Genomic DNA, 21,534 nt, shown 5'->3' on the forward strand with positions numbered 1-21,534 from the left:
CCCGGGGAGCCCTCTCCGGTTTCCCAGCTGCTTCCCCGGCCCCCACCGCAGGGCGGGGGCCAGCGAGCGCCACTCAGAGTTTCCAGCGACATTTCCAGCGGGTGGGAAGGGAGCCGCTGCACGGCGGAGCCAGGACAGAGGGCAGGAATGATTAAAGAACCCGGGTGAGCCAGCAACTGATACGGAGCCGGCGGCCTCGGAAACGGGACCGGGATGCAGACAGGCTGGGGCCGAGATAAAGGCGCCGCACAGGCAGAGTGGCCTAGCGGGCCGAGTTTAGGCCCTGCCGCCTCTCTGCCCACTTGGGGAGAGAGTTTGTGATTGCGTGAGCGCGCGTCCGGGCGAGTGCAAACACACACACATGCGTGCGTGCACGGGCAAACGGGCGGATGCTCACACACGTGCAAGGCCCGCGGAGGACAGCGCGGGAGGAAATCGGCCTAAAGCAGCGACCCGCTGGGCGTGCCGCGCCCCTGAAGAGGACGAGGGCGGGGTCCCTTTGGCGGTGATGGGGTTACCAGGGTCTTGGTGTTCCCATACACCGTCCTTGTTTTGATCTTGCTGCTTTTCCGCTGTTCCCGCCGCTCTGACAACGGGTCCCAAGAGCCCGCGCGCGCCAATTGGCTCCCAACCCCTCTGGCCATCCCATCTTCCCCTTCTCCCCCAAGCCTCTGTGCCGGCATAGGGCCTGTTACAGCGAGGGTACTTAATGAATGCTTACTGCTAGTGGACAGACTCTGGGGTACGTACCACTTCTTAGCCCCTGGCTTGGCTCTGGGACCCCAAGCCAACCAGATAGCAAATACCTGCTGGACAATCTCAGATTTATTTTGGGAGTGATCAATTATAGATTATGAAAATATGAAAACATTTATCGCAGATCTACCGGGAGTTAGATTGGTGCCCTAAGGTCACCATGCACTTCAGTGTTTCCCAAGCACATCATTCAACTCAAAAGTTGAGAAGAAAGGGAATGAAGAAAGATGAAACCATATTTTTAAATCCCTACCATCACTGATGCTATCAGCTATATCTTTCCCCAGTTCAGGTAAAAGAGCTATCGGGGTTGTGGTGAACCAGCTTGAAACAATCTCACATGCGAAAAGCGGAAGGAGAGGCTTAGGTTGAGAAGAGGCTTGAGAGAGAGAGGCATGCCACCTAGCTTCCAGCGTCTGCAGGGCTGTCAGTGTGGCAACAGACTGGCTGCACACTCCGAAGCAGATCCAAGGTCTCCAAGAAAGAGATTTCAGAGGTTCCAAGTCTGCCACTTGTGGGGCATCTTCGTAAAGGCAACTGTTGCACTGAGTAAGGGAACTGAACCAGATCCCCTTTAAGGCCCCTTCCAAGAATCTCTGATTCACCAGGAAAGCTGAAGGGATGGGGATGGGATGGGTAGCCCCTGACCACAGAAGTCAGCATCAGAAAGGAGGGAGGAGCTCTGGGACCACCTGAGGGCAGGCAGCAGTGCATCGCCCCTCTCCTAAAGCTTGGATACCTGCCCACCCCTAGGCGCCATCCTCTTCCCTCCCTCAGGGACAAAGTATGTGCCTGCCTCCCCTGTCACCGGTTTTTTTCCCCACCTGTCAGGATCCTCGCGATTAAGGGCCACCTCTCTTTCATGTTCTTCCTTGTTCTCCAAAGATGGTGAAGCTGACAATCTTCCAACTCCAGGAATCCTGGCCATACCCCCTCTCACCAGCAGTGAGCTTCTCTTATTCTCTAGGGCTCTGACCTGGACTCCAAGATAAATATTTAATGTAGAGGGTGCAGCTGAGCCGACAAAGGTCCCGACTTCCTGTTTCTCACAAGGGGAGGTGGCAGCCATGGGCGAGGAGCTGGGGACTGCCTACCAGCCTCATCTCTATGGGAATGGGTAGCCCAGTAAACAGCTTTGTAGGAGGAGGTGGGGTAGGCCCCGCTGGAGACCTGAGCCTTCCTCCTAAGCTGCTTTGACTCCTTCCCGGCCGCTTAGGCCCTGCTGGGCTTATCACCTTCTCTCTCAGGTCAGAACCTGCTTTGCCCTGGCACCACTGGAAATAACTCTCCCTCTCAAGAGTCACAGGCTGTGTGCTTGGACCAAGGAGGAGCTATAACAGGATCCCTCCAACACACAGCCTCACAGGAGAGAGGATGAGAGATTGGTGGGAGCACAGAGCCTAAGGAACCTGGACCGACTCCTCCTTTTCTGCCCATGTTTAGGGAGAAGAATCCCTTCTCTTTGAAAAGTGGGAGATTAAAGGAAAAAGAGTAGCGAAATCCAGAGATTCAGCCAAAAACCAGGTGTCTGATTTCTCTGCTCCTCCCTCCAGCCTCAGTTCTGCATACTGCTGGCCTGACCGGGCAGAGAGCTGGCATGGCTTACGGAGAAGCTGAGGATAGGGAAGGCCGTGCTAGGTGACCTAGCTGTTGTCAACAACAGAGCAGATTCCTTTCATCCCAATGCACTATCTCCTCTGGCCAACTCCCTTATCGCCTGACAGGGACCTCTGTCCCTGTGACTCTTCCCCATCTCTGGCACGGTCTTTTGTCAGGGGACTGCCTCTGCCTTCTCAGGGCCACCTGAGCCATAGTAAACACTGTTACATAACCGCTGTGTTTTTTTTTCTAGCTATCTGATCCTGGTCGCAGCGGGCCCTACCCTCACCCTGCTCCTTGAGGCCACCACCTTTTGTTCCACGGATTATCCCCCAGTGGCCCCCGTGTCAACTCAGGTCCGTCCACGCCCACCACACTCCAGGATGATTAGCCCAGAGACTACCAATAGATGTTGTGGTTCTTCACACGGAGGGGGAGAGGAGGGTTGGCTGTTCATACAGGAATGCGGGTCGCTCTGAACACCAGCCTCCGTCACCAAGAGGAAGGATGAATGGAAAGAGCACTTGGGTAGCTTTTTACTTAAGTGGGTAGGGTGAGCAGAGAATTCAGTTTCATTTCTCCAATGGGAAAAAGGAAGCCAGAGATCCCAGAAGACGTAAACCTGAACTCTCAGTTCTTGAGGAGTGTCTGTGTCTGGTGCTGGGGGTCTGGCGTTCGAATGTCACCCTCAGATCGACCCTGAGCAGGCAAGTGGCTCCCGAGCTCTGTGCCTCAGTCCCCCCCACGTTAGACAAAGGAAGAGCATCTGCTATTCCTTCTTTTCTCCTCCACAGGAATGAGCGAACTCTCGTATATTCTTTAGTTAGGCTATGAGCAGGTGTTTAATTTGTGCTCTCAGAAGAGTGTTTTCTTTCCACCAGGGATACTGAGCAAAGCAGACCCAAATGGATTATCAAAGAAAGCACAGTCCCTTTTGAGGATTTTGGACTTCTCTACAGGGGAAGACCACAGTGACCCATTAGTGAGGAACTGAAACCAAGTCACATCAGAGACATGAGTACAGATCTGGACTGTTTCATCTCCTGGGCTCCATCCCTTTCTCCTGGGTCCACTCCTGATTCCAGCTTTGCTAATGTTGCCAGCCAAGTTCTACCCAAGGTCCTCATCAGGCCAAACACTCATGGGAACAGGAGCAAGAGAAGGGGAACACAAGGCACCCACTGTGGGTCTTGGAAGACCCTCTGAAGCTGACAATGGCATGGCCTAACCCAAGTGTTTTGGTATAGTTGCTGTAAAGCAAGGGATCTCTGTGAGTGAAAAAATACCCATTACAGGTCACAGATGGTCATTGCTGGAGCCTGGCAGCCAGGGTGAGTGGATCCCCATGGGATACAGGATGAGGCCTTCAGGCCCGCCTGGCACACAGATCTTTCCATAGCACACACATGATGTAACAGCAGTCTATTCAAGGTTCTGAGTCAGCCACATCCAAACCCCGAAGGCTGGGAGAGAACTCAGCCTTTGGTCCAATTATCTAGTCTATCTTCAAGGAGGCCTTTACACTGACATCACACCACCGACTGTTCTCTCTCTCCCTCCTTTCATAGATGAGCAAACAAGCACAATGTGCAGATGGGGTGTCTTTGAGAAGAACTGAGCTGGATGGACCTCTTTTAGTTCTCAGGAGAGAAAGAAAGAGCAAGTGGCTGTCAGCTCTTCAGAAAGCAGATTTTATAAGGGAAAGATAAATAAGCGATGACCTCAGAGGGAAAACCCAGCCAAGTTAACTCAGCCACAAAGAAGGGCACACAGACCAGGAGCTGGAAAACTAGGTCTGCATCACCCTTTCCTAGCAGGTAAACTGAGATAAGGAAGATAAGACGGCTTGATTTGCTGGCCAGTGGACACCACGAGGTCTGGCCTCCAAACAAAGAATGACCTTGTCTTCCCACCTCCTTGAATTCTAAAATGAACCTTCTCCTGAACTGCAGCAACGTTAAAAAGGATAATTTACCATTATTAATCCACTGTAGCAAAATTGAACCGACTTTCTAAAACCTGGAAGTTGTGATAAAAAAACAAAAAGACCAGGCGATTACACATAGCAGGCAAGAAAGTAGGGATTGGATCTAGATGTAGTGAGAGGTAAATATGAATTTGCATTTGAGTTCTTAATTTCCAGGCTTAAATTTTTTTTTTTTTCACAACTCTTGAAATAAGGGCAAATATGACCTCATTTTACTGAAGGTTTAGCTGAGGTATAAGGACATTGCTAAGTTAGGATGCTATTGGGATAAACAAAGATCCCAAAATGCACACTTAACTCATTTGGAATGAGAAATCTGGGCTCGTTTTCGAGCCCGCATGTGGCCCTTGGTGTGTCTGTACCAATGGTGAAATTGCCTTACTTAAGCTTGGCTGGTCCTGATTTAGACTTTCTGCCTCTACTGCCATAGCTCATAGAATCCCCTCACTGATGCATTTTCCTCTCTAAAGAGCCTATCCCCTAACCCCCACCTGCCCAGAGGAGTTATTTTTCCTTGTGAGTCCACAGCACCTCATGGTATTTCTACTTTCCAGAGGAATCAAAGGCTGGTCTGACACTTCCTTTCTTGGGGGGTTCAACTCCACATTCAATTCCTCTCTGGCTTCTTCTTCTTCAGCTTCTCCCAAGATGGAATATATCTGTGTCTATTATTAGGACCATGTGCAAAGTTATTAAATTGCTATAATAAAATTTATTTTTATCTTTTGTAAAGACCGTACATTTTCTGGGATGTCTTTCTTCCTTTTCTTCAAGTAGCGGCCTCTGCCGGAGAAACCACAGAAGGAGCTGGGACTTGAGCGTGAGTTTGTGGTGGGCAAAGTGCCAGGAACGAGGCCAGGGCAAGGGAATGGGTTCTGAGTGGGAGAAACAGAACCATCACCGCAGCCAGCAAAGCAGATTGACACTAGGGAGCTGAAAAGGTGAAGAAAAGAGGTTCCTTTTATCGTGATGGGATTCCTTTCCTTGAGGGGAGAATTCCTCGGCATTGTCAGAGACCAGACCAGACATCAAACATCAGGCTTTCTCTTGACTTCTGGAATTACTGAATGGGTAAGAGCCAAATACAAGTGTGTTCCACAAGGAAATAAAGGAAAGACACAGGGAGCCAATAAAGTTATCATTTAATTTCTTCTTTTTTTCAAGATGACTTCCAATGTACAGTAAGAAAGTTTTAACAAGTTAATTTCTTGTTCACAAAAAAGACTTATGGTTTCTGCCAATAAATAACATTTCCACCATTTGCCTTAACATAACCGAAAGCAAGAAAAAGCCAGTAATCTCTAAGCACAAGCAAATAATTCATCATTCAGAAAAGCCTTAAAAAAATTACACCACTAGCTAGTCTCATGTGTCTGACCCCCTCATTTAGGAAGCAAAACCAGGATCCTTTCTTGGAAAATGCCTGCTGACATTTCTATTAGGAAACAGAGCTATTGGTCAAAGTGCACTGAGAAAGGAAAAGTGGGGCGTTCATGATGGTATCTTCAAAAAGTTTCTTTGACAGACAAAACCCGCATCTTTATTGCCACAAATCAAAATCTACAGTAGAGCTCCTTCTTATTACATGCACTTCACTTTAACATGAACACACACACACACACACAAAAGTTATTTGGAGACAGCTATGTTAAGGGAGTGAAGGGAATCGGGGCAAGAACTTACAGGAAGGCAGTGTACGTGGCCCTCCTTTAGAGCTGCTCAGAGGGACGATCCACATCCACGTCCTCACTTCTTGATCTTACACCACCTCGGCTTGTCATGAGGGTGTAGAAGACGAGAAGATGCATAACCCCGTCTTGGGCAAAGGTGTTATTTAGCAAGTCTTGCCAAGGTTGATGGGGCGTGAGGCCACGGCCTCCCGGGAGGGAATACAGTCTCCAGTATCATCTTTACCTTTGTGACTGCATAGATGAAGGCAGCTAACCCTGACCCCATTCACTTTGGCTGGCTAGACATAGGCAGGTCAGGTCACAAGTCTCAAAGTAATATAGGTTTCCTCTTTCACACTCAGTCAGTGGCACAAAGCTCTACTGTGAATACAGTTCTCTGCTGGACTCAAGATAAGAGTAACAACCCTGTTTTTCGACTACGCAACTTTCTTGCTCTATGCGCATCTGCCCTTTCTTATGGCTTTCCTGTGAGTGTTTGATCACAGCAGTGCTGAAGAGGGACTGCGGCATTACAGTGCTTCGGAGGTGTCCTCCAGGTAATCCAAACCCTCCTCCAGCTATTGCTGGGCTCCCTAGACTGCCCTTTACTCTCTGCTACAGCAGATTTCAGAAAAGATACGGACCTGGGTGCCAGACAAGGTGGTATCCATGTTTGTGACCAGAAGTGATTTAGGAAATTGGAGCCTCATTCCCACAACTGGGGCTCTGGGTTCATGCGCCCTCTGAAGTCTTTTCTCCCGGGGTAGGGAAAGCTGAATAATGCTTTGAAAAACACTTCGGTTCCACTGTTACTGTAACAACTATAATAAATATTGGAGATTCTAGAATGATATCTCAACAAGTCTTTCTGGGTACGAAAGTAATTTTCAATACAAAAACTGGAGGAAAAAAACCTGATAATTAATACAAAGAAAAACTATGAATCAGTCAATCTGGTACAAGTTCTTCCTAAACCATTTTAACTGACTGGTCACCCAGATTGGTCAGGATGAACGTAATTCTCAAGAGCTTGAGTTTTATGTTTATAGATATGGTACAGTCAGAACTTCTGGAGATCAGCTACAATATCTACATAAAACAAGGGAGGGTAGAGGGAACAGATTTCAGCCTTACTTACTCCAAGAGGCTAGAGGGACTATTGAGTAATGACAATGAGCAATAAGTCTGGCTGTATCTCATGTAGGCATGGTTTGCAATATTTTTCTTACAGAGAACAGCTGCCTCAAACTTTTTTGTTTTGTTTTGTTTTTTAATCTTTTGGCCGCACCCCAAGGCATGTGGGATCTTAGTTCCCCGACCAGGGATCGAACCCACGTCCCCTGTGTTGGAAGTGTGGAGTCTTAACCACTGGACCACCAGGGAAGTCCCAAACTTTGTGTTTTAAAATTACTCAGAAGAGGATCTAAGGGACAATGCCAAGGCCCCAAGTTATCCAATCTGAAGAAATCCCACCCTTGCTCCATAATGACATTAAATAATAATAATCTGTTTACAAAACAATTAAGAGCTTTTCTTTTCCTATTTTGATTAGTGTCACGAAGTCAGTTATCCTGTTATCAGGATAAGAAAGCAAATCTTTGCTATTGAGAAAAACTTGATTCATGGAACTGCAAATGTTCTGCAGAACAGAAAAGGCAATGTAAATATAGATAAAAGGGTATGAAAAATACTGATATTCCTGGAGAGTCTGATTCTTCTATCCCTAGGCAAGAAGCCACATCATGCCCATCCATAAGCCATTTTCACTTTGCTGGTCAATATCTAGTCAAAAAAGGCCAGCGAATCAGCAATGTCTGTACCCATAACCTAAGTGCTACCTTGAGGTTTTAAAGAAAACAGGCTGCTTTTGTTTTAGCATTCCGTCTCTCTCTCTCTCTCTCACACACACACACGCACATGCACACACACACGGCTTATTCTTTTACTTTTTCTCTAAATATTCAGAACACAGAGATTAAAAAAAGATGTATGTTTTGAACTTGTATTATATGAGTTCTAAAATTTTTATGAACAAGAACTGTCATCTGATCAATTTGTAACTTCATATGACGTGGATGTAGACAAAATTGGGAAAACTGGTCTTCGGGAAGTGTCATTTCTAAACTGGTATTTCAGAAAAGTTTACAAAGGAGCCCTCTGACGCGTGCCCCCCACCCCCATGAGAGAAGTTGAATAAGGTCTCCGTGGACTTTAAAGTGAAGGAGAACAAGAGAAAAGTATTTTTAGTATCTTTAGAACATGCAGGGGGAAGATTTAGTAAAAACAGAAGAGGCTTTGAAAACAGCAACACCACAGAGTGCTGACAGCAGTCAAAATGTTTGTTTGAAATGATGGCCCCAGGCAGACTATCAGGCCCCAGGTAGTTTTATGGCAAACTCAGGGCAGGCCACCCGCCATCTTGGGAGCTACTGTTCAGATTAAAACATTAAAAAATATGTTAAAACCCTCCAATGAAGTCTAAAGGGAAGAACAAGTGCTGTTGTATCAATATATTCCTAAGGTTCATGCCTTCTATTATTTATTTATTTTTTTTACCTTTTAAAAAAATTTTTATCTATTTTAATTATTTATTTTTGACTGCGTTGGGTCTTCGTTGCTGCACACAGGCTTTCTCTAGTTGCAGCGAGCGGGGGCTACTCTTCATTGCGGTGCGCGGGCTTCTCATTGCGGTGGCTTCTCTTGTTGCGGAGCACGGGCTCTAGGTGTGCAGGCTTCAGTAGTTGTGGCACGTGGGCTCAGTAGTTGTGGCTCATGGGCTCTAGAGCGCCCGCTCAGTAGTTGTGGCTCACGGGCTTAGTTGCTCCGCGGCATGTGGGATCTTCCCGGACCAGGGCTCGAACGCGTGTCCCCTGCATTGGCAGGCGGATTCTTAACCCCTGTGCCACCAGGGAAGCCCCAGTTCACGCCTTCTAAACTGTCTTGAATCACAGGTACAAATGCATATACAGCTGCATTGCCTGCCGGTCTGGCTTTAAGAAGCTACTTGTAGGACCTCCCTGGTGGTGCAGTGGTTAAGAATCCACCTGCCAAAGCAGGGGACACGGGTTCGAGCCCAGGTCCGGGAAGATCCCACATGCCGTGGAGCAACTAGGCCCGTGCACCACAACTACTGAGCCTGTGCTCTAGAGACCGTGAGCCACAACTACTGAAGCCCACGCGCCTAGAGCCCGTGCTCCACAACAAGAGAAGCCACCGCAATGAGAAGCCTGCGCACCGCAACGAAGAGTAGCCCCTGCTTGCCGCAACTAGAGAAAGCCCACGTGCAGCAACCAAGACCCAACGCAGCCAAAAATAAATAAATAAATTAATTAATTAAAAAAAAAAAAGCTACTTGTACCAGACAGACACACTCACCACACAACTTTCTAAAGTGCTGAAATACACACCCCAGCTTTCTACAGAACATAAGAAATGCCTTTACCTTTAGAATTCAACAGGATCTTCAAACCTAACTTCCTTCCAGAGCTGCTGCTATGCTCTTTTAAACCCCCTCAAATATTCTTGAATCGTGACCACTTAACTCTCTACTCCGGCTGAACCTTCAACAGCTCAAAAGGTACCTGTAAAATACATCTTTTCGCATGGCTCTGTCAAGGAAAATTGCTTTATCGTACTACTTCATTTTGGGAAGAAAATGAAGACCTTCCTAAGTAATTGTCTCTTTTATTTTTCCTAATACTATTTTTTGCTTATAAGTATTTGTAGTAACTATTTCACTACTTGCCTGCTGATTGAAGCCCTTAAGATTGAAGCCCACGGTTTCTACCTGTGGACTGTGTATGTATAACAATAGCCTCAATGGAAAAGAGAAAGTAATCAGGGACTCCCATCTATCAACCCTGTCCTGTGAACTGACTGTCACATTAGGTGAGATTTCCACAACAGCGGCCCTTTCCCTATTGGGATTGGGGGAGGGAGGAGTATGAGGATATCCAGGTGATGAATTCCTTTTTGATTATAAAGAAATGATGATCAGTAAAGACAGCTACTGGAGACTCTTTCTCTCCTCTTTCAAAGGTTTTACTCACAACCCAATAACAGATCTTTTATCTCCTTCCCAATATCCTTCCTATCCTTTTTGTTAACAGAGCAATCTACGCCCCCAGATTCCAATCTCCAAAATGCTTTGATCTCTGTCATGAACAAGTTGGGAACTGTTTGCAAGGCATAGGAAAACAGAGATAGATGGGCTAAATCCTCATTCTTCTAATAAAATTATGTTTTGTTTTGAGCCGTACCACACGGCTTGTGGGATCCTAGTTCCCTGACCAGGGATTGAACCTGGGCCCTCAGCAGTGAAAGCCTAGAGTCCTAACCACTGGACTGCCAGGGAATTCCCTGAAATTATGTTTTTTGAAAAAAGGTTTCTGGTGTCCTTGAAGCTCCAAACATAAAGTACTACTGTCTGGGATACTTGCTTTAATGCTGGACTCCTACATCCCAAATGACATCAAGGAATTCCACAAATATGCCCTTTGGTGTAGTGTGGCCCAGACATGCACATTCACTACAAGGCTGACCAATGAGTATTATGACATGGCACCTGTCATCAGGCTAAACCAAAAACGGGAGCCTAAGGATCCCTGAAATTTCCTTCACTAGTTGGTTGTGACCTGAAAAACTAAGGAAAGATTATTCAAACCTTGTATTTGATCACTTGTTTTTGTATTCCAAAATATGCTGACAGAGACTGACACACAGTTCAACATAATGAGTGTTGACAAATGGAGGAGCATTCCAGTAATTGATAGACAGGAAATCCTCACTCATCCAATGCCCTTTAGCAAGACTTCCAGTTCACAGGGGTACCATTTTAACCTAGTCAGTTTCCATTACCCCAGTTGGTTTCAAAAATGCTGACACAGAAAAACAGACGGACGACGGGGAGGATAGATGTGAGAGCTGATGCAGTAACACAGAAGGGCATAAACACTTCTTACCATCGAAGGTTCTACAGAGGGCATTTATAAAATATTTAGAAATGTCGCTTCCTTTGCAGATGGGGTAAATCACCTAGTGTTCAAAAATAAAAGCAAAACGATCTGGCAACAGTTAAGAAACCTCCAAAGTTCTAAGCGAAGTTTAAACCAATCATGCCCACGGTTAGATGAACAAATTTTAAGTACTTCTACGAAAATCCCTCATTATTTTTTATTTCGCCGTACTAGAATACATTGAGTAATTGAGAGTCCAGAAGAAAGTAGGTTATTATGGAAAACATTTCCCTTGGCCCTTAAAATCACTGGGTTTGGGTTATTCACTTAGGAGTTCTACTATAATCAAGTTTTCCATAAGAAGAGAAGTTTTAGCCACTGAAATCTAAGAGATCTTCTTCAATGGTACCCTGTAGAAAGGAAAAAAAAACCAAAAGAAAGAAAAGAAAAAACCCTTTTGTGTTTGAAAAATGATTAGTCTGAAATGAAAGATATTACCCTCCAAAAACAAGAGAAAAGGCTGGCTAGTTCAAGTCAGAAACCCAGGGTAGAGGTTTCCAAGGCCCTTTTATTAGGGGAAGGTCCCCTTTATAGCACAAGACTTCACTATGTATCAGACAATCAGATCAGTTCCTAAAAATTAGGGGGGAAAAAAAAGGAAAAACAAAACACATTCACTTTTTATGTATATATTAAACATAAATTAAAAGAATTTATAAAATGGTCACCTTTCTTACAGAGTAAATGCAGAGTGTATTATGAATGCACCTCCAGGTTTAAGTTGTTTCAGTTGTTTTTGTTTTGTTTTCCAATAATAAATAAATAGAATTGATTGTTAAGTCTTGGATCCACCTGTGCCACAGCAGGGCTCTGAGTCATTACTGGCTCTTCTCCCCTTGTCACTCCTGTGCGCAGCGTTTGGTTGGACCAATTTCACTGGCCCATCAAAGTACTGGCTATCTTTGCGGGGTGGCATCCGCTCATTAATTCGGTCCAGACCTCGGGCTTCTTCAAAACTCCGGATCCTGTGCTGAAGCGAGAACCCTCTGATGGCTACAGAAAAACAGGAAAGGGAGGAGCTCAATTAGACAGTAAAGCGACCAGCTTTAAGTTTCTTAGCATACAGCAACGTCCTAGAGAAAAATACAGAAGGGTGGCTGTGGAGCACATGTCTGGTGAAGGGACTGAGCAATATTTGATTTCAATTAGCCTGGTCTGAAGCTACTGCTTCCTTAAGGCCCAAAGGGCCACGGAAACTGTGAAAGTCATTTTCATAGCTCAATTAATCATAGCAGAAGTAGACCTGACAAAAAGCCCCAATACATTTGAAAGAGTCTCTTATGGGCCAGAAACGTGCTCAGTGAGAGAGAAAAAAGGCAACACTAGAATAACAGAACAAGTTAAGCAGAGTAGCTGCTCTAACACAAACATCACACAGACCACACAAAAAAGTTTGTTTAGAAGGAGAGCTTTTTATCTTGCACAACCAGGAGCTGAACGTAAGTTAAAAGCCATCTAGAAAATAGTTCCTAGATATTTTCTTTCTGATTGAACTTTTGTGTCACCAAGGAAAGGCATTCCCATTGTGAACCATCTTATCTAACAGAACGATTAAATTTATAACAAAAGTTTATCGATTCCAATGGTTTTCATCCTTAGAATTCATAGATAATTTGTTACTTAAAATTTGTTTTCATAGAAACAAAGATAATTTAGCTTGACTGACTTAGGGCAAAATCAAACTAACTCCTATCTACTTTTGCCTCCACTTTTGATGTCCTTTGGAATCATTAGATAAAGAGGCTGATGGTTTGAATTTCTGATAATCAAATGGATGCCTCTTGGATATGGAAGGGCTATGAGATTACACCATTTGAACCCCCATGACCAGCTGCTTAAGCTTCAGTCATTGCATTAAAACTGAGAGAGCCCAGAAAGGACTTCAGCTGTGGAGAAGGTCATTTAAATTAATACAAGTACAGGACGCAAAGGAAATACTTTGTGAGCACGCCTAGAGATATCTCTCCCTTTCCTCACTGTTACAGTTCTGGTGATGCAATAATAAAAGATTTCGAATGTTGACAAAGCTTTTAAAACTAGTAGACAGACACATGATCACATCTATCATAGGAATATGGCCATACCTTCCCGGGCCTCTACCGCTTCTACTGTGGCTGTAAGAGGCAGGAGCAGTGGCATGCAAAAATGAAGGCAGAAAAAGAGTGAGTAAACCAACAGCACCGCTGCCAGCACAGACATCCCAGCGTCCCACCTTTAAGCCTATTCCCGTCCCTAATAAAAGTCGACTAGTTAGAGAAGCGACAGGATTACTGCGAAAAACTAAACTGGGGGGAAATATGAGGTGGGGAGAGTTTCTAAGACTGTTCACATTGCGAGTGGCACGAGAGCCTTTCAGCTAATGTCATCCATAGCTAAGACAATGGGGCCAATCTAGCTGACTAGAAGAAACAAGAGTTACGACGTTTTCCTCATTTTAAATAGCCAGCTGCTAATTTACGTCTTAACATTCACGTATCAAAATATGTCCAGTCAAATCATTTAATATTACAACTGTTCTTTAGTTTGTGATAGTTCAGATGGTATTAGATGAGTAGCTGCTGTGTCCTATTAAAAAAAGTTATTTAAAAGTATTTCTTAATGATTTCAAGCAACTTGTGTGGGGTCCAACTGTCCTTAATGAAAAAGAGTGGCCGTTGAATAACAGACTGGCATTTGGAAGGAGAGAAAAATGGGTTATAAGTGAGGGGTTATTTCTTTTCCGGGGGTGGAGTACTAAGCTGGCAAAGGCAAAAATCTATTCAATTCTGAATACAAATTCATGTACCACCTGGGAGGAGAGACACAGCAGAGGCTGACATTTCCAACCCACATGGCTTCTATTCGCTGTGCAAGAGAGCAGGCCAGTTACTAAGAAGGCCCTCTTCTCCTTCACTTTTGGAAAAGGAAGCTATTTAAAAATTAGTATCAACAGGTAAACTTTCTTGCATCTTCTTTTTAAGACAGTAAAAGCGCTAACATATGAAAAGGTTACCAGTTGTAGCAAGAAAGATCTTATTAGGAGAACCCTGTTAGTTCCTCCAATACTAATTTTTTAAAAGAAGGCAGGTTAGAATAATGAACAGTAACAGTTTGCTGTTCCTGAGGCTTTTTATATCAATCAGAGAGGAGAAACTGGAAGAACTGAAAATTAACTTCCCAAGGCAATGGGGAAAATGGAAACTTGGAATCAACTTATCAACTGCTTACATTTGTCAACCATGTGTTGGCATGTGTTAAAGCAATGTCACACCCTCTCAAATCTCCTCACATAGAACAAACAAACTTTCACAAGAAAATGATAGTGCCTTCAAACAGTACATCACAAAAGCAACTGTTAAGAAGTGGGAGAACAAAGCTTTACCTGAAATTGTATACACAGTGTTGGTTTAATAAGAATTTAAAAGCTATGTCTGTGGCAAAATGTGTACTAGTATCACATTGTTTTGGGTCCTCCTAGAATTGCTTTTTGCATTGGGTATTAAGATAGCCTACACTGAAGGACATTCCTTATAAGAAATAGTCATATAAAACTGAGAAACTGGTTTTTTTTTCCTTTACTGAAATATACTTTTCTTTACTGAATGCGATTTCTCTACTGAAATATAATTCACATAACCATAAAATTCACTTGTTCAAAGTGTATAATTCAATGATTTTAAGAGTTGTGCAGCCATTACCACAATCTATGGTTAGAACATTTTCATCACCCCCCAAAACCCTGTTTCCCTCCCTCATCCCTTCCCCTAACTTTACAGTCAACCACTAAAGTACTTTCCGTCTCTACAGATTTGCCTGTTCTAGACATTTCGCATAAGTGGAATCACATAATATGTGGTTTTAGTGACTGGCTTCTTTCACTTAGCATAATGTTTTCAAGGTTTATTCATGTTGAGGATTGTATCAGTACATAATTCCTTTTTATGACTGAATAGTATTCCATTGTATGAATATACCACATTTTGTTTATCCATTCATCAGGTGATAGACATTTGCGTTGTTTCCACTTATTGGCTATTACAGAGCATGTTACCATGAACATTTGTGTACAAGTTTTTGTGTGGCTATGTTTTCATTTCTCTGGGTATGTAACTAGGAGTGTAACTGCTGGGTCATATGATTAACTGTATGTTTACTCATCTAAGAAACTGCCAGATTGGTTTCCAATGTGCTGCTCCATTTTACATCCCCACCAGCAGTGTATGAGGGTCCTAATTTCTCTCCATTCTCACCAACACTTGTTTCTATCTGCCTGTTTGATTACGACTATCCAGTGGGCTTAAAGTGGTATCTCATTGTGGTTAATGTCTAATGATGTGGAACATCTTTTCACATGCTTATTGGCCATTTGTATGTCTTCTTTGGAAAAATGTCTATTCAATTTTTTACCCATTTTAATTGGGTTATTTGCCTTTTTATTATTCAGTTACAAGAATTCTTTACAGTTTCTAGATACTAGTCTCTTATCAGATGTATGCTTTGTAAATATTTTCACCCATGCTGTGGGTTGTGTTTTCACTTTCTTGATGGTTCCATTTTCAGCACAAAACTTTTAAAACTTTTGATGGAGTCCAATTGATAACTGACCTGTTTTTTATCTTATGGTCTTTCCTCTTTATTTTGGCTACTAGGAAACTTGGAGTCAAATTTGTGACTATTGGCTTTCACTGGTTTGTTTTCCTTTGTGCTCCAATTTCCAAGCATATTTATTTTCCTTCACTGTGTTAGATGTATACTGTAACTTACTCAAATCCCCCTTGGAACAAGGTGGGGTATAAATGAATGTAGGCTATAAGGCCATATAGGATGGGATATTGTTGGTTGAAGGCTCTCCAAGTAAAGTTACATGAACAATAAAAGATCTTTTTCAGCTAATGCTCCAGTTTGCCAGTGAACCTGTGGAACTGAGACTCTGATGGGAAAATGACAAATAAACTCAGTTCTTGTCAATTAATAAGAGAGAATAAGAAGCTCTAAAAAGTTGGCTGAAGATAGACCAAGGATTATAAACAACAAATCTCCAAATAACACATCCATAAAATTCTCTTTGCTACTTATCCCAGATTTGCAGATTTACTCTTTCAAATCAAGGTCTAGAAAAATTTCATTCAGATTAAAACAACAACTTTGTGAATCAGCAAATTTCCAAAACTTTTTAAGAAAGGATGTATAGGATGTCCCTTTTTTTCTTTACCCATATTACTACCCATTAACTCTAAAATGCTTTGTCAGAGCTGCTCTCAGAATATTTCACATGACTAATAAGCAAAGTAATGACAAAAGTATTTTGCTTACAAGAAACTGCACATCTGAGAGGAAAAATTCAATCTGAAACAGTTTACTGATTCTTCCTATGAAACTACAGAAGTTAAGAAAATTAATTCTATACTTCCAAGGAGAAAATGTTCACTATTCCTTATAAATAACTAAACTCTAATATTTCAGTATTCAATTTGAAAGAGAAGGAGGAAATCAATCCTATAAAAAGAAGAGGGGGAAAGGGGGCTGTTCCTATTAATCAATAGCCCTGGAATGTTCACAAAATGCAAAGAATTCCTATAAGAGGCAGGGTGACAAGGAAAAGAAAAACTTAAGTAGAAGCAATTCAAAAAGGGGGGCAAAAATGCAGTGAAACTCTACTTTAAGTTGTTAATGCCTCAACTCCAGTTTTCATGCCTAGAATTAGTCATCCAATGATTTGATCTCACATTTCTTCCCCTTGCTTGACCAGATCTGTTTATTCTGACAAATATCAACCTTTTCATTCCTGGGTTCCATAAAGCCCTCTCCTTAAAGTCAACACCCACGTAATTTTCAGAACTGACACTTTGGTTGAAGAGGTGACTGAGGCACTGTTGTAGGATATGGTTTGCAGGCAAAGAGGCAATCTCCCTTTCTGATTGAGAAACTCTAATCCCCTAAAATTAAGGTATAAAACACACAAGTGAGGCATATGATGTGCATAAATCTGAAGTGTACTGCTTAATACATTTTTATATATGCATGCACTTGTGTAACTACCACCTAGAAAGTGATATAGAACATTCCCACTACTCCAGAAGTCCCCTGTGCTCTTCTGGGTCCATATGCTCCCACCAGAGGACGTGGCATTCTGACTTCTTTTACCATTGATGAGCCTGCCAGTTCCTCTTTTTTTTTTTTTTTTTTTGTTGCTTGTGTTTCTGAGAACAGAAAGCACAAATACCTATCGAGTGTTTCACTTCAGTGCCTGGGATACGGTGAAGCTCTTTTTTATAAAAAATTAATTATTTATTTTTGGCTGCGCTGGGTCTTCGTTGCTGTGCGGGGGCTTTCTCTAGTTGTGGTGAGCGGGGTCTACTCTTCTCTGCAGTGCGCGGGCTTCTCGTTGCGGTGGATTCTCTTGTTGCGGAGTACGGACTCTAGGCGCGCGGGCTTCAGTAGTTGCAGCATGCGGGCTCAGCAGCTGTGGCTCGCGGGCTTAGCTGCTCCACGGCATGGGGGATCTTCCTGGACCAGGACTCGAAACCATGTCCCCTGCGTTGACAGGCAGATTTTTAACCACTGTGCCACCAGGGAAGTCCCAGTTCTTTTTTTTTTTTTTTTTTTGAAAACAGAAAAATAATTTATTCCAAAAGATAGCAGAAATAAATTCATCCTAAAAATATACTTTGGCATAATTCTAGTGGGATAGATCTTCCCTCTGAACATGTTCTCCTACTGACCGCCCCACTGGAGTCTTCCTGTCTTGTAACAGTTCTTAAACACTTTGCTGATTCCCATGTAGTGAGCAGGCAGGAGCCGCCTTTGAATCCACAGGTTCCAAAGAGAGAGCCATATATGTCTCAGGAGAACAGCATTTTCTGTCTCAGAAGAGCGCACAGACGTTTCATGGAGCCTGCACAATTTAAGTAGGTACATACTTCATCAAAGTATAAAAAAGGTGACGGGGAAAAAATACTGCATTGTAGAATAAGATGTTCAAGTGTGCTGTGAATGTTTAAGGCAGCTGATGGCCAAAATAGGCGAGTCAAGGAAGGTGGTCTAGGTGTGGAGGTGATTTAACATCTCTTCATGACTAGAGATAACCGCAAACTGAACAGGTCACCGACAAGGTGATGATAACTCCCAGCTGGGACCCTCAGGGATGAACCAGGGCTCCAAGAAGCTGACGAAGCCCCAGAACACGCGCATCATGATGAGAGGCACCGCGAGGCCCATATACGCCACGGCTGCTGCCCCGCCGCCTCACTTTGATCCCACCCAGAAATGTTAGTCTGCCTGTTCTTGCACATCATATAAATCAGACAGTCTGTGCTCTTCTCGGTGTAGCTTTTTTAGTTTACCATGATGTCTGTGAGATTCAACCATGTTTTTGCATGTATTCATAATGTTATTTTTTATTGCTGAGTAAATTCCATTGTATAAATATAACACAATTTATCTATTCTATTATTGATGGACATTTGGTTGTTTCCCATTTTGGACTATTATGAGTAAAGCTAAGGTGAGCATTCTTATGCACATCCTTCGGTGGACATATGCACTAATTTCTCTTTGATAGAAACCAGGCATGGGGGCTTCCCTGGTGGCGCAGTGGTTAAGAATCTGTCTGCCAATGCAGGGGACATGGGCTCGAGCCCTGGTCCGGGAAGATCCCACATGCCACAGAGCAACTGGGCCTGTGAGCCACAATTACTGAGCCCGTGTGCCTAGAGCCCGTGGTCCACAACAAGAGAAGCCACTGCAATGAGAAGCCTGTGCACCGCAACGAAGAGTAGCCCCCGCTTGCCGCAACTAGAGAAAGCCTGCACGCAGCAACAAAGACCCAACGCAGCCAAAAATAAAATAAAATAAACAAAAAAAAAACAGGCATGGAATTGCTGGGTTGTAGGGCAGACATATGTTTTGCGTTATTGCCCAACAGTTTTCCAAAGTGGTTGAACCAATTTACAAACCCACCAGCAATGTATCTAGTTTTAGTTCTCCACAAACTCATCAACACTTGGTACTGTCACACTTTTAAATTTTAGCCATTCTAGAGAATATGTAGTGGTATCTCACTGTGGTTTTATATCCATTTCCCAGATGAGTAACTATTTTAAGCACCTTTTCATATGCTTTTTGTCCATTTTAATACCCTCTTTTGTGAAGTGTCTGTTAAAATCTTTTGACCATTAAAAAAATTTGGTTGTTTTGTGTTTTTCTTATTGAGTTGTACTTTTTTTTTGCCACAGTGTGCGGCATGCGGGATCTTAGTTCCCCGACCAGGGATCGAACCCGTGCCCCTTGTGATGGAAGCGTGGAGTCTTAACCACTGGACCACCAGGGAGTCCCTGAGTTGTAGTTCTTTATAGACTCTGAATATAAGTCCTTTGTCAGACATATGTACTGCAAAAATCTTCTCCCAGTTTATGGTTTGTCTTTTTCCTTTCTTAATCATGAATTTCTGTGAATACACGTTCTTAATTTTCATGAAAGTCATTAATTCAATTTTTCTTTTAAGGTTAGTATTTTGTGTGTCATATTTAAGGACTCTTTATCTACCCCAATGCCTAGTTTCCATACTTTCTTCTGGGAGTTTTACTGTTTTAGATTTTACATTTAAGTTATAATTCATTTAGATTTAGTTTTTGTGTATGGAGATCCATTTTCCCCCAGAGATAGATATCCAATTGCTTTAGTACCGTTTATTGAAAGAAGCCCTAAGTTTCAATTTGACATTGACTGCTAGTTAACGGGAGCACACCTTCCATGAAAGGAGCATTTCTCATACTCACCTGTCTCAATAGTCTGCTTTCCTCCTGAGAGTACACCCAAAGGAAGCGTACCTGTAGGAGTCAGGCCCTTGAGAGTCAGCACACTCTCACTCTCTTCCCTGCAAAGGAAGATCAAAGCCCTGGGTTAATGCTAGGGTGTCTACCACTCAGTACCTACAAAGATACTTGAAAGAAGTTAAGAAAAGGTGCGCAGAGATGGAGGATAGGTTCTCCTTCTCCCTACCCCTTCCCTGACCCAAAGAAAGGGATGTTTTCTGTAAATATTCCAATTAACAACAATTAGCCAGGTCTTGCTTTTCAATTAAAGCCATTTAATAGTCAGGTGCTGTTCTAATGTTTTCCATATATTACCCCATATAATCCTCCAAAGAACCTTGTAAGGCAGATCTGCTATTATCACTCTTTTACAGACCAGGAAAATGAGGCACAAGATCACACAGCTGAGAAGATGTAGAGCCAGGATCTGAACACAGGCAATCTGGCTCCAGAATCCACACTAAATCACTGCACTCACTGCACCGTATCTAAGCTCATACCAAATAAATGTTTGCCAGGCATTTCTAGGCACTTCAACATGTAGGTCTGATTCAAACTGTACTCAACCCAAAGACCAACAGTTCTAATACCAAACTCCAATTCTAAAAACACTGTTCTGAAATCAACTTCTAAATTACTCTCAAAATGCTTTTATCCCACACTGTAATGACAGAGTTATCCTTACCGAAGAATTGAAAAGACCCGTGCCATCTTCCCAATGGCTCTGATTTTATTCTTGATGATCTCCTTTCGAACTGTAGTGCCTCCTTAGAGAATACAAAGAATAAGTGAGTTAAAGGACTATGTTAACAGGTTAGTTTTAAAAAATGCAGGATGAAGCGTCTTTCTAAGTTAAATAAATTGTTTTTAAAAAAGAAATCGAGGCCTAAGTTTGTTTAAACAAACCAAAGTCCCAGGAAGTTGTAAGGAGCAAGAGAAAAAAAAAAATAACCCAGAAGAGAGAAAAAAAAAGATGATGTAAAAAATGGAGGGGTCACAAAAAAGACAGACTGAGTGGATCTATGAGGTAGGAACTTATTTGTGGTTCTGAAATGTAGAACACAGGGAAGAATGAAATACACACATATAAACAAAGACAGTTGCTACAGCAAAGATCTCTTTTGAGAATGCTGTGGGCCACCTCAGGATGCAGGGTTTGGCCTGCCAAATGGCAAGTGATGACTTGAGCAGTTGTCTTCTGCATGTAAACACAACACACAGCTAGCTCTCTTGAACTTAGTGAGAGCTGCTTTCATTTTAAAATCCTCACTTACAAACTGGTGAGTTATTTCCTACCATAGACAACTGTGCAGTATAAATTACGATGATGGGTAAGGTATTTTATAAAGCAACACCAAAAAAGTTAACGTTAAGACTTTATAGCCTTTTCTCATCCAAGATTTAGGAAACAGCTCACACATGAGAAGCCAATGTCCAGGCATGCATCAGGTGACCGCATTCAAACGTCAGAAACTAAGAAATGTGGCCTCTCCTTCCTCGCCCCCCAGCTCTAAATATCCTGCAGGATCATACAGCAGGGTTCAGAGGAAACATATACATTGAAACAGAAAGGGAGGATGGAGGGCCTGTCTGAAATTATTCAACTACAACTAAAAAAGTCTAATTAATAGATTGTGGTGGGACAGACAGCAAGTAGTAAGCTCATAGCACATTTTGGTCAGATACCTTTCTGATAGCTTGAAATGTAGTGATCT

The 21,534-nt window shown here is 43.0% G+C and overlaps 1 protein-coding gene and 1 long non-coding RNA gene across 6 annotated transcripts in view; one reads left to right on the forward strand and one right to left on the reverse strand.

Annotated features, from left to right (window-relative positions):
• The first annotated feature begins 46 nt into the window (after positions 1 to 46).
• Positions 47 to 5,025, forward strand: LOC130708417 (uncharacterized). Its single transcript, XR_009008609.1, has 3 exons — positions 47 to 164; positions 2,609 to 2,711; positions 3,237 to 5,025. It is a non-coding gene; the product is annotated as an uncharacterized LOC130708417 (long non-coding RNA).
• Positions 5,026 to 11,495: 6,470 nt separating this feature from the next.
• The window catches only part of PPP3CC (protein phosphatase 3 catalytic subunit gamma), a 91,855-nt gene continuing 81,816 nt past the window's right edge, over positions 11,496 to 21,534 (reverse strand). For 2 of the 5 annotated variants that reach the window (XM_007167870.2, XM_007167874.2), the window contains exons 11-15: positions 21,506 to 21,532; positions 20,505 to 20,586; positions 19,784 to 19,881; positions 13,112 to 13,141; positions 11,496 to 12,020 (exon numbers count right to left, since the gene is read on the reverse strand). In XM_007167870.2, coding sequence (XP_007167932.2) covers positions 11,803 to 12,020; positions 13,112 to 13,141; positions 19,784 to 19,881; positions 20,505 to 20,586; positions 21,506 to 21,532 — 455 coding nt within the window. In that variant the 3' untranslated portion in view covers positions 11,496 to 11,802. The remainder of the gene's footprint in view (positions 12,021 to 13,111; positions 13,142 to 19,783; positions 19,882 to 20,504; positions 20,587 to 21,505; positions 21,533 to 21,534) is intronic. The other 3 variants (XM_007167871.2, XM_007167872.2, XM_007167873.2) reach the window with 3 other exon arrangements.

Source organism: Balaenoptera acutorostrata, chromosome 6 (assembly GCF_949987535.1).
Source record: "Balaenoptera acutorostrata chromosome 6, mBalAcu1.1, whole genome shotgun sequence".
In the NCBI taxonomy this organism is placed as follows: Eukaryota; Metazoa; Chordata; class Mammalia; order Artiodactyla; family Balaenopteridae; genus Balaenoptera; species Balaenoptera acutorostrata.